At 40.2% G+C, this 15041-nt stretch overlaps 1 protein-coding gene across 6 annotated transcripts in view; it reads right to left on the bottom strand.

Moving 5' to 3' along the window:
- The window catches only part of gramd4a (GRAM domain containing 4a), a 160051-nt gene that overhangs the window by 130125 nt on the left and 14885 nt on the right, over positions 1-15041 (bottom strand). For 3 of the 6 annotated variants that reach the window (XM_073066357.1, XM_073066358.1, XM_073066361.1), the window contains exon 2: positions 5993-6203. In XM_073066357.1, the coding sequence (XP_072922458.1) occupies positions 5993-6203 (211 nt within the window). Of the gene's footprint in view, positions 1-5992; positions 6204-7171; positions 7261-11107; positions 11155-15041 lie in introns of those variants that run through there. The other 3 variants (XM_073066359.1, XM_073066360.1, XM_073066362.1) reach the window with 2 other exon arrangements.

The raw sequence follows: 15041 nt of genomic DNA, 5'->3' as shown, positions 1-15041 counted from the left end.
GGAGACACACAAATTGATTTCTGACTTTTGCAAAGAAGAATAAAATAAAACTGAGTGCCTGTGAAATAGGTAATCCAGTGAAGATATAGACTTGTGTGGCAAAGATTTACAAAAATAAAACCAATTCTGAATTGTTCATTGAAATGAAGAATCTGATTTTCAAAAACCTAACATTTTTGTAACACTTGGTCGAAGCAAAGGCATCATTTCTCTATTTTCACTTACTTGTAAAAAGCTTTCAGGATAGATGGGAATCTAAAAGAATAAAAATACCAAAGAAGGATACCATGGATACTGGAAATCTGAAATTACAACAGAAAATACTGGAAATGGTCGGATCAGGCAGTGTTTGTTGAAGGGGAACAGTTTTCCAATTTGGGTCAAACAATTCAAGAAATATATCACCATTTTTTTGCTCTAAGTCTCAAGTTGTGAGTTATTCTTTGTGTCAAACAACCTTGCAGCTGCCTGGGTACATTTGATCTCTGAAAAAGTAATTAATTATCTACAGCATATACAACTTACCTCTCATTAAATATGAAAATCGCATTTAAAAAATCTATGCAAGTGCAAGTGGGAGAGTTCCAGGTGACTGGCAACTGATCTAGGAGAAGGAGAACTCTAATCTCAAACCCCCACTGCCTTGCAGCTACACATTCATGGGGAAGGCTTCGGGAGTAAACACTGAGATAAATCTGGACCTAGATTCCCTAAGGCAGTTCAAATTTGATTGGCAACTCCTGTGACGCCACTGGTGCCAAACTATTTGTCTCTGCAGTTCCTTTGGATTCCTCAGCTGTGCGGAGAGGGGAAATCTGCTGCACGGGCAACAGCTTGCTCTCCACATCGTACTGCTCTAGTTTGCATACTGGCTTGCATATAACAGCTAGGACACAACATCCATGGCTGACCCTGACCAATGAAAGGCCTCACATTGATATTGGAAAAGGTGATTTGATTTGTTTCCCATCTAAATAACTGATTTTTACTAATTGGATACGTAATTTTAAAGAATTCCTTAAAGCTGCTGAAATAGTTATACAGGAAAAGTTCACTGGCTGATAGATTAGATCCACAATATTTGCTTTGGGGGAAATCTTTGGTGCTGTTTGACAAGACACGTGGTTGCTTATGTTGAATACCAATGACTCCTGTTTAGAAGAGAGTACAATGTGTTCAATGGCAGACGAAGTTGAAAAGAATCTAGCCTGTGAGACGAATTAGACACCTTGTGAAAATTCCCATGGACAGTAACATTCCTTAACATATCAGAACCCAGTGAAACAACTCTGGCAATATACAGTCTGCTGCTTTGCTCAAATATGTTAATGTCACATTGTGAAAGAAAAGAAGTAATTACAGTGGGCTGATATTTTAATTGGAATTGATATATCCACAATAATTTACTGATCAGGGATAAATATTTATTAACCTAATAAAAAAAATTCCTAGATTTATTAGTAGGTCACTTAACATCAGTAAGTGTTCCTGAACTTGTGAGTACTAATTGAATAAGCTCTAAAAGGTGTAATCTGACCATTGGCCAGCATTTACTTTTTCTATGTAAGAATGACAAAATAGAGTTTTATTGTAAAGAAACATCTGGTATTACACTGAGTTATTAAATATTGAACATGCTGTGAGACTTAATGGAATATAAAGCAACATACATGAACTCACAAACACATCAGAGAAGTGGGAGTAGAGAGAGCGAGATCTGTTCAAGAGCAGGAACCACTGAAAACAGCAAGTTTTGTTGAGTGTAAGTTTCACTTGGGCCAAAGAAAAGAAGTGAGGTTTAAGCAGAGTGGCCATTGCTTGAATGGGGAACTGAAGCTTTGGCTCAAGAGGCTTCAGCGAGAAGAGGCAGAGGCCGAAGTCCAGGAAGCCATTTTGGATCAGCCGGTGGAAAGGACCAGTGGAGAATGTCTAAACTCCACTGAGGATGAGGATCTGGCCCAAAAGGCTTTGGCAAGGAGGCACATGTGAGTAGAGGTAAGAATAAGTAAGGGTTTTTTTTAAAAATATAACATAATTGACTAAAATGATACAAAATTACAACAAAAAATAGTGATTCAGAATCACGTGATGTGTAAAAGCTGCATGATGTAGGAGCTGATGACCACATCTGCAGCAAATGTGGGTTGCTCAAGAAACTTAAGCTCAAAGTTGAAGACCTGGAATCTGAGCCTCAAACACTGTGTAATGATCAATAAGCAGATTGTTTGGAATCAAATGACCTTGCCTGGTGTCTCAGGGCTGGGTGTGTCCGCATGACCTTGCCTGGTGTCTCAGGGCTGGGTGTGTCCGCATGACCTTGCCTGCTGTCTCAGGGCTGAGTGTATCTGCACCTACGTCATCCCCCCACTCCCGCCCTTGGCACTTCTTCCTCTACCACTTGTCCCACACCCCTCCTGCAGTGTTCCACCCTCACCATTCCCAACATCCTTTCCTCCCGGTATATCTACAAATGCTCCACGTTGACAAATACAGTATTGTGCAAAAGCCTTAGGCACATATAAAATAGAGCTGTAAAGAGAAGATACTGAAAATAATGAAATTAAAAGTTCAAAAAATTCAAAGTCCTAAGTTAATTTATCAAAGTATGTATAAATTATACAACTTTAAGATTTATCTCCTTATAGGGAGCCACAAAAAACCCCCGAAAGAACCCATTTTAAAGAATACTAACAAACACCCTCGCCATTCCCAACATAAAAGCTTCTAACTTTCAAAACATTTACTAAAAAGTGTAGTAAACAGTAAAGCACTAAATCAAATCATTATTTGGTGTGACCACCCTTTGCCTTTAAAACTGAATCAATTCTCTTGGGTATGCTGTTGTGCAGTTTTATAAGAAATTTGCCTGGTAGGTTGTTCAAAGCATCTTGGAGAACTTGCCACAGTTCTTCTGCAGACTTTGGCTATCTTGATAGCTTCTATCTCTCTAGGTAATCCTAAACAGGCTTGAAGATGTTGAGATTAGAGTTCTGTGGAGGCCATATCATCTACTGGGGGGAGGGGCATGGTAGCTGTAGCAAAATGCTTTACAGTTCCAGCGACACAGGTTCAATTCCCACAGCTGCCTGTAAGGAGCTTGTACGTTCTCTCTGTGATAACATGTGTTTCCTCCAGGTGCTCCAGTTTCTTCCTTCAGTCCAAAGATGTACCGGTTGATAGGTTAATTGGTCTTTGTAAATTGCCCCATGACTTGTCTATGATTAAATCAGGGGCTACTGGGTGGCATGACTCAAAGGGCCAGAAGGACCTATTCAACACTGTATGTTAATAAATAAATAAATATTGCAGAACTCCTTGATCTTCATTTTGCTGACAATAGTTTTTTTTTAATGGCCTTGGTTGTATGTTTAGGGCCATTATCCTACTGTAGAATGAAGTTGGGACCAATCAGACACCTCCCTGATGGCACTGCATGACTGGATGAGAATCTGCTTGTACTTCTGATTCTATTAATTCTGACCAGGTCACCAAGTCCATTTGCAGAAATGCAGCCCCAAACCTGCTGGGAACCTCCACCGTGCATCACCGTTGACTACAGACACTCATTCATGCAGCACCCTCCAGCTCTTCTATGGACAAACTACTTCCTGTTTAAGTCTAAAGTTTCAAATTTTGACTCTCAGTCTAGAACACTTGCTGCCATTGTTCAGCAGCCAGTCCTTGAGTTTTTGTACGTCTCTTGGCTTTGTTTCCGCTTCAGACAAATGACTTTTTGGTAGCAAGTGCTCTGAACTAACCAAGGGATTCGATGACAGTAGATGTTGTCTTCATGGACTTTGGCAAGGCCTTTGTCAAGGTTCCAGACAGTAGATTGATCCAGAAGGCTAGATTATGTCCCCTGTTGTTTGTCATGTTTAGTTATAAGGTGTATAAGGATGCAGGTGGCATGATTAGCAAGTTTGCATATGACACCAAATTTAGTGGCATAGTAGAAAATGACAGGAATGCTCTCTTTTCATTACTACCACCGGGAAGGAAGCACAAGAGTCTAATGCTGGAGCACCTCAGCAGGTTGGGCAGCGCGTATGGAGAGTCACCATTTCAGACCGAGACCCCTCATTAGGACTTCATTAGTACAGGAGTCTGAAGACTTAAACTCAGCAATTCAAAAACAGCTTCCCCTCCACCATCAGGCTTCTGAATGGTCTGTGAATGCTATTTTGTCAATTTCTTTTTTTTTGTATTACTTGCTTTTGTAATATATTATAATTTTGTCTTTACACTGTACTGCTGCAACAGACCAACAAATTTCACATCATACAAGTCAGAGATAATAAATAAACCTAATCTGAAAAACTTAGCTCCCTGAAATTGGTGACACAATCAGCAAGGTGGTAAAGAAAGCAGAAGGCATGCTTGCCTCATTAGTCAAGTTACTAAATGCAAGAATTAAGACACCATGCTACACCTGTTATAAGAGTTTGTTGAGACTACATCTGGAATATTGTGCACACTTCTGGTCTCCATTCTAGAGGAAGGGTGCGATTAATCTGGAGGAAGTGCAGAAAAGCCTCAAGGAAGGATGGACTTGAGACTATAACCATCCATCTTATATATGCCCCTCATGATTTTATAAGACTCTCTGAGGTGACACTCAGCCTCCTTCACTCCAGGGAGGACTGTCCCAACTTATCCCAGCCTATTCAATCTCTTTTTGAAGTACAAGCCCTCTTTCGCCGGGTAGCAAAGTCTAAAACTAGAGGGCATTAATTTAAGATGAGAGGGGGGAAAAAATTTAATAGACCTAGAAGTCATGCTTTTCTACACAGCGGGTGGTAAGTATAAGAAACAAAATGCCAGAGGAAGTGCTAGAGGTAGGCATAATTATGTTTTACATACATTTGGACAGAATGTGGACAAAAACACAAACAAGTGTGACTAGACACCTTGACAGACATGGGAAGGACAAGTTGGTCCAGAGGAGCTGTTTCAATGCTGTATAATTGTATGACACCATAAGAGCCAAGAAAGTCGGAATTCAACACACAGCACAATAGCGTAGTGGTTTGCACAACATTTTACAGTACCAACCACCCGGGTTCAATTCCCACCATCACCTGTAAGGAGTTTGTATGTTCTCCCCACGTCAGCGTGGATTTTCCGCGGGTGCTCCAGTTTCCTCCCTCAGCCCAAAGTTGTACCAGTTGCTAGGTTAATTGGTCATTGTAAATTGTCCTGTAATTAGGCTTGGGGTTAAATTAGAGTTGCCAGGCGGCAGGACTTGAAGGACCGGAAGGGCCTACTCCATGCAAATCTCAATAAATAATTATAAAATTAACTCCTTATTATCTATTTAAAAGCTCTCAATCTTTAAAGTTGCAGGTTTCAGCTCTTTGAATGCATTCAATCATCAATACAATATTGCTTACATAAGTAGACTTCGAATTAACTGGGAAATATCACGTTGGATAGGGATGCTAAGCACTGGAAAATGGGTTAAGGCTGATATATACTTGTGTGTATGGGCTACGCCATAACCCTGATTTTCACTTCCGCGTCGCTCTACGCCGTAGCGAGCATGTGTGGTGTGCGCCAAAATGCTAGTTGGCGGTGGGGTGTCTATGCCACTGTGTTGAGTTTCTTTGTGAGAGACATGGACAAGGAAATGCATTTCAAACATTTTCACATGTCGGCAGATAGATTTGACAATTTGTCTCATCTATTTCATATCAGTGTACACACAGCCTACAAACATGGCGGAGAGGAAGCAACCGGAAATGCGATGCTACCAAGCTGACCAATCACAGTTGTTGCGGTCTGCGTCACTGCAATGCGTGAGTAACTTTTCTGGAGAGATGCGTGTCACCCTATGGCATAGGGTACGCAATACCTACAGCGTAGATGCGACACACAAGTATAACTCAGCCTTTACAAGTACTCTTGCTTTCCAAGTTGCTACTGCCTTATCTGCATGTGAATAAATAAGTGAATAAGTAGTCTTTAAATCACTTAAAAATAAATTAATACTTACAGAATCCTTTAATTCTTCAGAATCTTTTACAGAACATCGAGAAGGCTTTGCTGGAATTTCATCACCACATTCATTGTCTGATGCATTGGGAGATTCCACAAGATCAAGTATTTCATCCCTCTTCTGTCCTCTGAATCTTATTTTGTCCAATCGTTTTAGCATGTTCAATACGGTGTTCTTTTCCTTCACTTTAACATGATGAATGCTGTTCCTGATAAAGAGAAAAACACAACACACTTACAAAATATTCCCAAGCACTGTTTAATTTCCAGCACATTGTCTATTACAAAACATGGCATTCATAATTAACACATTTACCAATGCATAATTCTCAGTTAATTGTAAATTATTTCACAAATTAAGCAGTCGGCTTCTCAGAGAAACTGGATCACTTAACTGCTCCAATTAGAATTCATCTTTAAAATGGGTGAAAAATCATCCTTGGAAATAAAACAAGCAACACAACACCAATACACTTCCAATTTGAGAGATAAGTGTTTTGAAATCCAAAAAAAATGGCTTAGGCCAAGACCAACAGCTTCTCAACAAAACTCACTCAGGTGTAACAACTTAACTGTCCCTGCACAACATCCATTAAGTGGTCTTTCCTGCCTTCCTTGTTCCACTGATAATTATTTAATCTGTTCATATGTTCACATATATTTAAGTTTGATTTTTGACACTTCCTGTGACCATACTGCTAATTGTTGATTGCTCATGGCTGTCTCTACACTGTTGGCTTATAAATTGTTAGTTGCTATGGTGCTGTCTGTTATGGTATTGCCCTGTGGTTTATTCCTAGCACTAAACCACAATCAATTCTGCTATGTTTCACGTACTGGCAACAAAGTAATTCTGATTTGGTTTTATAAAACCGTGTGTATATTCACTAAAAATAATGTATATCTAACCTAGCATAATTTACAACAGCTTCTCATTGATACTCCAGTGCAAACACAACAAATCATTTTAAAGTATTATTTTACATTCAGGTAAGCCAAATATATATTATTAATCACTAGTTACTAAGTTTTTAGTTTGATTGAATTAAGAGACTTTTACACAAATCTTTGTGTGTCACAAGTCATCCCCCCTCTTAAAATATCCCATTGGCACTGTAGTTGCTTATGACCTTAATTCTTGTGTGTTTAAGGTGCCAATGGTTTATTTAATTTTTACCGTTCATTTTGTTGATGGTAGATACAGGAAACAATCTACTGATGGTGGCAACACAGAAAGCTGGAGGAACTGAGCAGGCCAAGCAGCATCTATGGAAAAGAGTACAGTCAATGTTTTGGGCTGAGACCAATCCACTGATGGTGACAGAGAGGCTTTGAGATGATGAGTACAAATAGGGCACAAAAAAAATCTACTTGTTTAAAAAAAACCTTAGTGTTAATCAACCAAGGAAGCAGACTATATTCTCTAATCATGGAAGTAGTGATTGGACTTTGGTGATTCAGGAGATGAGAGACATACAAGGGGACATAAACCCTGACCTTGTTTGCTAGATATGACCTGGGCCACTGTCCCTGATGCCACAAAGTCAGCATTTTTCCATGTGTGAAGAGAAATCACTCTCATTTCTGGAATTAATCTCTTTATCCTGACCAATGATCTGGAGCCTAATGATTTAAACCAGGGGTTGCCAGGTTGAGAGCCCCTTATCTAAACAGATCCCTAGCTCAGTGCAGGTGCACAGATTAATTACAATACAGAACAGGTTCCAACACTTTGCTGACAAGAAATAATAAATGAACATGGTAGCAGTTAAGAAATCAGATTTGATCAACTTCCAAAAGAACATAACAAATATGAGCAATTTTCTACATTATTGGGTAGATTCCAATGTTATAGCTGCACTGGAGATGCTTGGCCAGAGTTGCAGCCAATTAGCTTTGAATTGTTCAACCATCAATAACATCTGATACAATGCTGCAGATTCATCAGGTTGACCTCTCATTTTCTGATACATCCAAAGAACCCAACAAACCATGCCCCTCAAGTCTGCCCCAGCTTTGAACATAGCGGATCTGCCCCAGATTTCATCTCATCTGTACTAGTTCCCCATAGTCCCAAGTTCCCCGATCCGAATTCAAAAATGTGTCTTCTCCCTCTTCAGATATCCTTGATGTTTTAGCCTCCACAAATTTCTCAAGCTGAAAATTCTAGAAATTCAGAAGTTCAAAATTCAAAGTAAATTTATTATCAAAGTACATATATATCAACATATACTACCCTGAGATCCATTTTCTTGTGAGCATTCATAGTAAATACAAAGAAATACAATAGAATCAACTAAAAAACACACTAAACAAAGACTCACAAACACCAATTTGCAAAAGACAACAAAATATGCAAATACAAAAAAAGAAAAAAGAAACAAGAAATGAATATTGAGAAAATGGATTTGTAGAGTTCTTGAAAGTGAGTCTATAGGTTGTGGAATCAGATCAATATTAGTGTGAATGAAGTTATTCCCTCTGGTTCAAGAGCCGAATGGTTGAACAGTTCCTGAACCTGGTGGAGTGGGACCTGAGACTCCTGCACCTCCTTCCTGATGGCAACAACAAGAAGAGAGCATGGCCTGGATGGCGCGGTTTCTTGATGATGATGAACGCTTCTTTCCTACAACAGCACTTCTTGTAGCTGTGCTGAGTGGCGAGGAGGACTTCCTCCGTGACGGTCTGGCTGCATCCTCTATTTTTTTGTAGGTCTTTCCATTCATGGGCATTGATGTTTCCATACCAGGCCGCGTTGCAACCAGTCAGCAGATTCACCACCACGCGTCGACTGAAGTTTGTCAAAGTTTACTGAAGTTTGACATTATGGTCCAATAAAAATATGTATTTACATAATACTTCTAATATAGAAAAAATAACCCACAAGAACTTCATTGAATAACAAAAAACAGATCCTGATCCAAAGAACATATTAGGAGAGTGGCTCAAAGTTTGGTCAGAGGAAGACTTTAGAGAGGATCTGTAGGGTGGCATGGTAAAGTCGTGGTTAGCACAACAATATACAGTATCAGCAACCTGGGTTCATTTCCTGCCGCTGTCTGTACGGAGTTTGTACATTCTCCCTGTGGTTGCATGGGTTTCCTCCAGGTGCTCCGGTTTATTCTCCACAGATATACCAGTTGGTAGGTTAATAGGTCATTGTAAATTCTCCTATGATCAGGCTAGGGTTAAATCATGGGTTGTTGGGTGGCGTGGTTCAAAGGGCCGGAAGGGCCTATTCCATACTGTATCTCAATAAATAAAATAAAAAGAGATTCAATGTATTTATCAGCTCAGGAGAAGATCAGAGCCAGACATGTATTACCACATACTTCAACAACATGCACAAAATGCTGGGGCAACTTAGCAAGTCAGGCACGGAGGAGAATGAACAGTCAAAGCTTCAAGCTATCCTGATTAAGAGTCTCAGCCCAAAATGTCCACTGTTCCCCCCCCCCCCCAGAATGCTGCCAGTCTTGTTGAGTTCACCCAGCATTTTGTGTGTGTTGCTCAAGATTTCCAGCATCTGCAGAAACACTTGTGCTTATGACAGCTTACTTCAATGTCTGATAAATATGAAGGCAAATGAATTGTTGGCATGTACTCACTTACTACAGTATTTAGGCAAATGCAGAAGCCAATTTATGCAAAGATTCCACATACAGGAATGACATGCAGAACCAGTTAGCTTAGTTTTTGGTGACACCGCTGAAGTAAAAAATGTTGCTTGGTGCTTCTTCTTCTAAAAATGTGTTGCAGTCTGTAAAGTTCACCTGAACAGACAAATGGGACCCTTACTTAGCATCTTATTTATACAAATTGTCACTGACAATTGTTATGATCCCAGCCCCCTCCTTCTTGAGAATCGCAAGATCGCTATTAATTCGGTCTTGGACCCAGGAAATGAGAGAGAATCCTCAGCAAGACAAAGCAAACGGATTTGGCCATTGTTTCTTGGAGACACCTTTGTGGATTGCGATCCTATACTACGTGCCAGCTCTCAGGGCAACGTGGACTGGGCTACGTGCACACCCTCGGGCAATGTGGGCTGGGGATTGCATCACCCCACCCTGATTGACATCTACAACCCTGCAAGTCAAGATAAAAGAGGGGCTGCAGGGGGCAGTCCCCTAGCGACGCACCAGAAGGAGACACCATCGCTCATCGCTCCCATGATAACGGGAAGCTATTCGGAAGCCATGTGTGTTCCGTTTCCCCTAGCCTGGGAAGCGGGTGGCTGATAACACCGAAAAGGACTTCGAACTAACAATGGGGAACCAACGTTCCCGATTCAACGGTTTGCGTCCTAAAAGACTGGGCAAGTTTCTTTTCTCACAAAACCTCTCTCTCTCTCTAACAAGTGAAACCCAGCGGTCCCCAAAAGGCTAAAGCCTGCATGAACTTGAGAGACTTTTATACTTCCATCGGACAATATTTTTACCCCTAGACAAAACGATAGAGCTACTTCTTATTGATGATTATTACTATACCCGCGCTTTAGATTGAGTATTGACGACGTATATTATCTGAATGTTTGTATTAACCTTACTTTTGTGCCCCTTTATAAATAAAAACTTTTAAAAATAGTACCATCAGACTTCAACGGACCTCTCTATCTTTGCTGGTAAGTGACCCAGTTACGGGGTTCGTAACACAATGAAGAACAACCTCCTAATGCTTCATTGCAGTATTAACTCAGATTACAATCTCAAACTCAAGAATAGTTTCAATGTGGTTCTGACTCAGTGCTATCAACAGAAAAGTGCAGCAGCTTTTTAAACATGACCACCAGAGATGCAATCACCAAAACACTACAAACGACAAGAATATCAAAACTATTAAGGCTTGGAAGCAGTCAATAAAATGGAGTATTCTCTTCCAAATATATCATTTAACAGTGTTTCCCAACCACTTCTTTGCCCAACATCCCCCTAAAGCACTTTCATACTTGCCAAGGCCCCCCCCAAAGCAGCTTCATATTTGCCAACGCTGCCCTGGCACAATATATTTTCTGATACCCCATAGTGTAAAAACATGTCTACCATATGCTAATATGAGAAAAATTATTCTGCTTTAAATTTTTAGTTTTCTTTAAACCTAGCTTACACAGTACCTGTGCACTGTACGGCAGCTTCAATATCAATGTGATCCTCGAGCTTGATGGTTTTTAGCAAGAATTGAAGAGTCTAGTTCAAGCTGTGAAAGCAAAATCCTTAAGTCCCCAAGTATAACAATGTCCAAGCAGTTTCTGTTCTTTGGAATACGTGGTTAACTGCACTGAAGCCTCTTTCAACAAAGTAGGAGGATGGAAATGCAATGAAGAGCAGTTTGGCTCTTCTCCAAACACCAGGAATCTTTGTATGACAGTTTAGCCACATACCACAAACGCCAACAGTTTTGAAAAACATTTTTGCTTCTTCATCATTCTGAATTTCAATAATTTCTTCCTGCAAGCTCTCTTCCTTTCACTTGTAAAGAAATAGGTTAATTCCTTGAATCAATTCTGAAAATCCTTCTTTAGTGACTACAGGTGTAAGCAGTACTGTTGCAAATCACCATCTGTGAAAGAGCACCATACTTTCCATGGAGGAAAACTGTGAGAATATTCTTCTCCCAATGTTTTACTTATTTCCAATTTTCTGATAAAATTGGACACTGCACTTTTTCCCTGGATTAAAGTAAAATTCTCACCTTGCAGTTTCAAATTTAGAATGTTCATTTTGTCATACAGGTCGGCCACATCTCCACGTATAAGTTCAGTCTTATTTCCCAAGCTCTTGTTGACTTTGAGCAAAAATCTAACCAGTGTCAAAAAGATCAAAGAAACTTTTTAGGCAGCAGCCTTTTGACGGCCAACACACTTCAGTGTGAAGAAGCAAGTATTCAAACTCTTCATCATTATCTTGGCATAACAGGTAAAATATTCTGCTTTTGAATGGATGAGCTTTAATTTTGTTGATAGCAGTTATTACAAAAGTCATGCTTGATAGAAGTTGCTTACTGAGGTTTTTGGCTGCAAGACGATAATAAATTACACAATGGATTGCAAACAGACTTGCAATTCCTTTTATCCCCACTCATCGTACATTATATTTGTCGATGTTTGTTTTTAAACTTTTTAAAAAAGAGAATCTCTTCATAAACATTTCCATTTTTGTTAAACCGTACGTACGTCATTAGCAATATCCTGTTGTCTCGCACAATTGACTCATCCGGTTGTATCCAACATTCTGTTTATTGTAACTCTATGTATAGTTGATACTCAATGTCTTTGCTCATTTCATCAATACGATGAGCTACAGAGTTATTACTCAGAGGAATTGATTTTAAGATACTGGTATCCATTTTGAGAATAGTGGTGAGCACTTCTAATATAGCAGGCATTATTAATCTTTCACCAATTGTGTGAGATTTTCCACACTTTGCTGTCATTTTGGAAATGTTATAAGAAACAATGAGGCCACTATCAAGGTCATTTTTAGCTTTCTTGTCAAATGACTCCAGTGTGCAACACTTTTCAAATCATTCTTTCATCTTCTGGAACTGAGTAACACCATAAGTAGACTTTTCAGGGTGTCTTTCACAGAAGTGTTCCTGCAATCTTGGTGGTTTCATGGCTTCATTAGACAGTACAGTATTACAAATAAGACACAGGGTGTCGCTGATCTGACGGGAATGAAATAAAACCATACTCCAGATATATAACATTGTACTGATGCACTTTCTGTAGTTTGTTTCTTAGCATGATTAGAATTCAAGGCTTCACCGCCTTCAGACTCAGATTGCACTGTACGCATTTAGCCATCATTAACAGAGCTAAATTAAAAACTAACACAAACTGGGAATGCCTATCGGATGTTGATGATGGCAGCGAATTGACACGGATGGAACAATGGTAGCACCACACAAAGGAATGGCGAGGTGAAGATGAAGACGATCATAACAGCAAAAATTACGTTGACAAGGATTCAGATCGGAATCTGAATGTTAGTCAGGACAGAGCTGGTGTTTGGCAGGCTACCTTTATACTATTCCAGTTAGTGCAATTCACCAATTACACAGGGCCTCATAAGCACCAAAGATGATTTTTAAGCACAAATGTAAAGGCAAGGTTGCTTTGAACACCTCAAGAGGAATCCTCAGGGTCAGCAAGTTCACTGATTGGCTCTATTTCACCATTTGGTTCCAGCCAGCACTATTTTCCGTAGATCTGTCAAGAAAGTTGAGAGGGTGTACTTGACTTATCAACTTTAAATTGCATGAACTTGTTCCATGCAGTGAGTCATGGGGAACTGTTGGGCAACCTGGTTGCTAATTTATGCTAATTAATAATGTCTGTTTAGTTGGTAAGGTTGGATGAGATTGCCGAGTTTCAGACGTATTGTGACAAGTGGTCACCACCTATAGAGTTAGGGTTCTTCCTGTGTTCCCGTGCCTCATCTTTTTTTTTTAGGCAAGTGCCTGCTCCACTAACGGTCAATCAGATCTTGTGCCTCAAGTGAGGGTGCCACTTACTGCCATCCTCCCGCAGCCCACTCAAGAACCTTGAACCTGCCAATTTCTATTTCTGTTTGCAAAAGACCAACTGTATGTTCCACAACACTTCTGGGACAATGTTCTGTGGTCAGATGAGACAAAAGTTGAACTTCTTGGCAGAAATGCACATTGCTATGTTGGAGGAAAAAGGCACTGCACACCAACAACAAAACCTCATCCCAACCATGAAAAATGGTTTGGGGCTGCTTTGCTGCCTCAGGGCCTGGGCAGCTTGCAATCGCTGAGGGGACAATGAATTCAAAAGTGTCAGAGGTCATGAAGTGTGCTAATTTACCATTAATAGAGAATATTTCTTGGGAAACTGAAATGTCTGAAGGTAGATATTTGGACCAGATGGTGTACACCCCAGAGTTCTGAAGAGGCTGAAGAGATTGTGCAGTCATTAGTAATGATCTTTCAGGAATCATTAGATTCTGAAATGGCTCCAGAAGACTGGAAAAATGCAAATGTCACTCCACTCTTCAAGAAAGCAGACAGACAGCAAAAAAAAGGAATCTACAGGCCAAGTAACACACACAAAATGCTGGTGGAACGCAGCAGGTCAGGCAGCATCCATAGGAAGAAGCAAAGTCAACGTTTTGGGCCGAGACCCTTCGTCAGGACTAACAAATAAAAGATAGTGCAAGAGATTTGAAAGTAGGTGGGGGAGGGGGAAATCCAAAATGATAGGAGAAGACCAGAGGGGCTAGGGTGAAGCCAAGAGCTGGAAAGGCGATTGGCAAAAGGGAAACAGAGCTGGAGAAGGGAAAGGATCATGGGACGGGAGGCTTAGGGAGAAAGAACGGGAGAGGGACGCACCAGAGGGAGATGGAGAACAGGCAGACTGATGGGCAGAGAGAGAGGGGGAAAAAAGGGGGGGAAATAAATAAATCAGGGATGGGGTAAGAAGGGGAGGAGGGTCATTAACGGAAGTTAGAGAAATCAATGTTCATGCCATCAGGTTGGAGGCTACCCAAACGGTATATGAGGTGTTGTTCCTCCAACCTGAGTGTGGCTTCATCTTGACAGTAGAGGAGGCCATGGATAGACATATCAGAATGGAAATGGGATGTGGAATTAAAATGTGTGGCCACTGGGAAATCCTGCTTTCTCTGGCAGACAGAGTGTAGGTTTTCAGCAAAATGGTCACCTTTTAATTTCATCATACAATTTTCCTTCCCAATTGCCTTCTATATCTGCATGTCCGTTTTGTCACTTCCAATATCAACATTTCCCCATAGCGGTTTCTTGAAAACCAACCAAAACTGCTGAGAGACCACGTACAGAAATTGACACTGTATGACACGCTTCCAAATAACTGAGCTCCAAGACGAAAAAAAGAACGTTGAATCCTTTATTATGAAATCAGCAAAGATGATCAATCTTATAACAGTTTTAGAAATTAACTAAATTAACAATATAGCAGCACGAGTAATTGGAGTTCAAATTAGTGGTTAATAAAAAAAAAAATCATTCTCCGGCTGCCTCCCTTTCAACGAAGCTAAACTAAC

The sequence above is a fragment of the Hemitrygon akajei genome, chromosome 14 (genome assembly GCF_048418815.1).
Source record: "Hemitrygon akajei chromosome 14, sHemAka1.3, whole genome shotgun sequence".
Taxonomy (NCBI): Eukaryota; Metazoa; Chordata; class Chondrichthyes; order Myliobatiformes; family Dasyatidae; genus Hemitrygon; species Hemitrygon akajei.
This window is presented reverse-complemented; position numbering and strand designations above follow the sequence as displayed.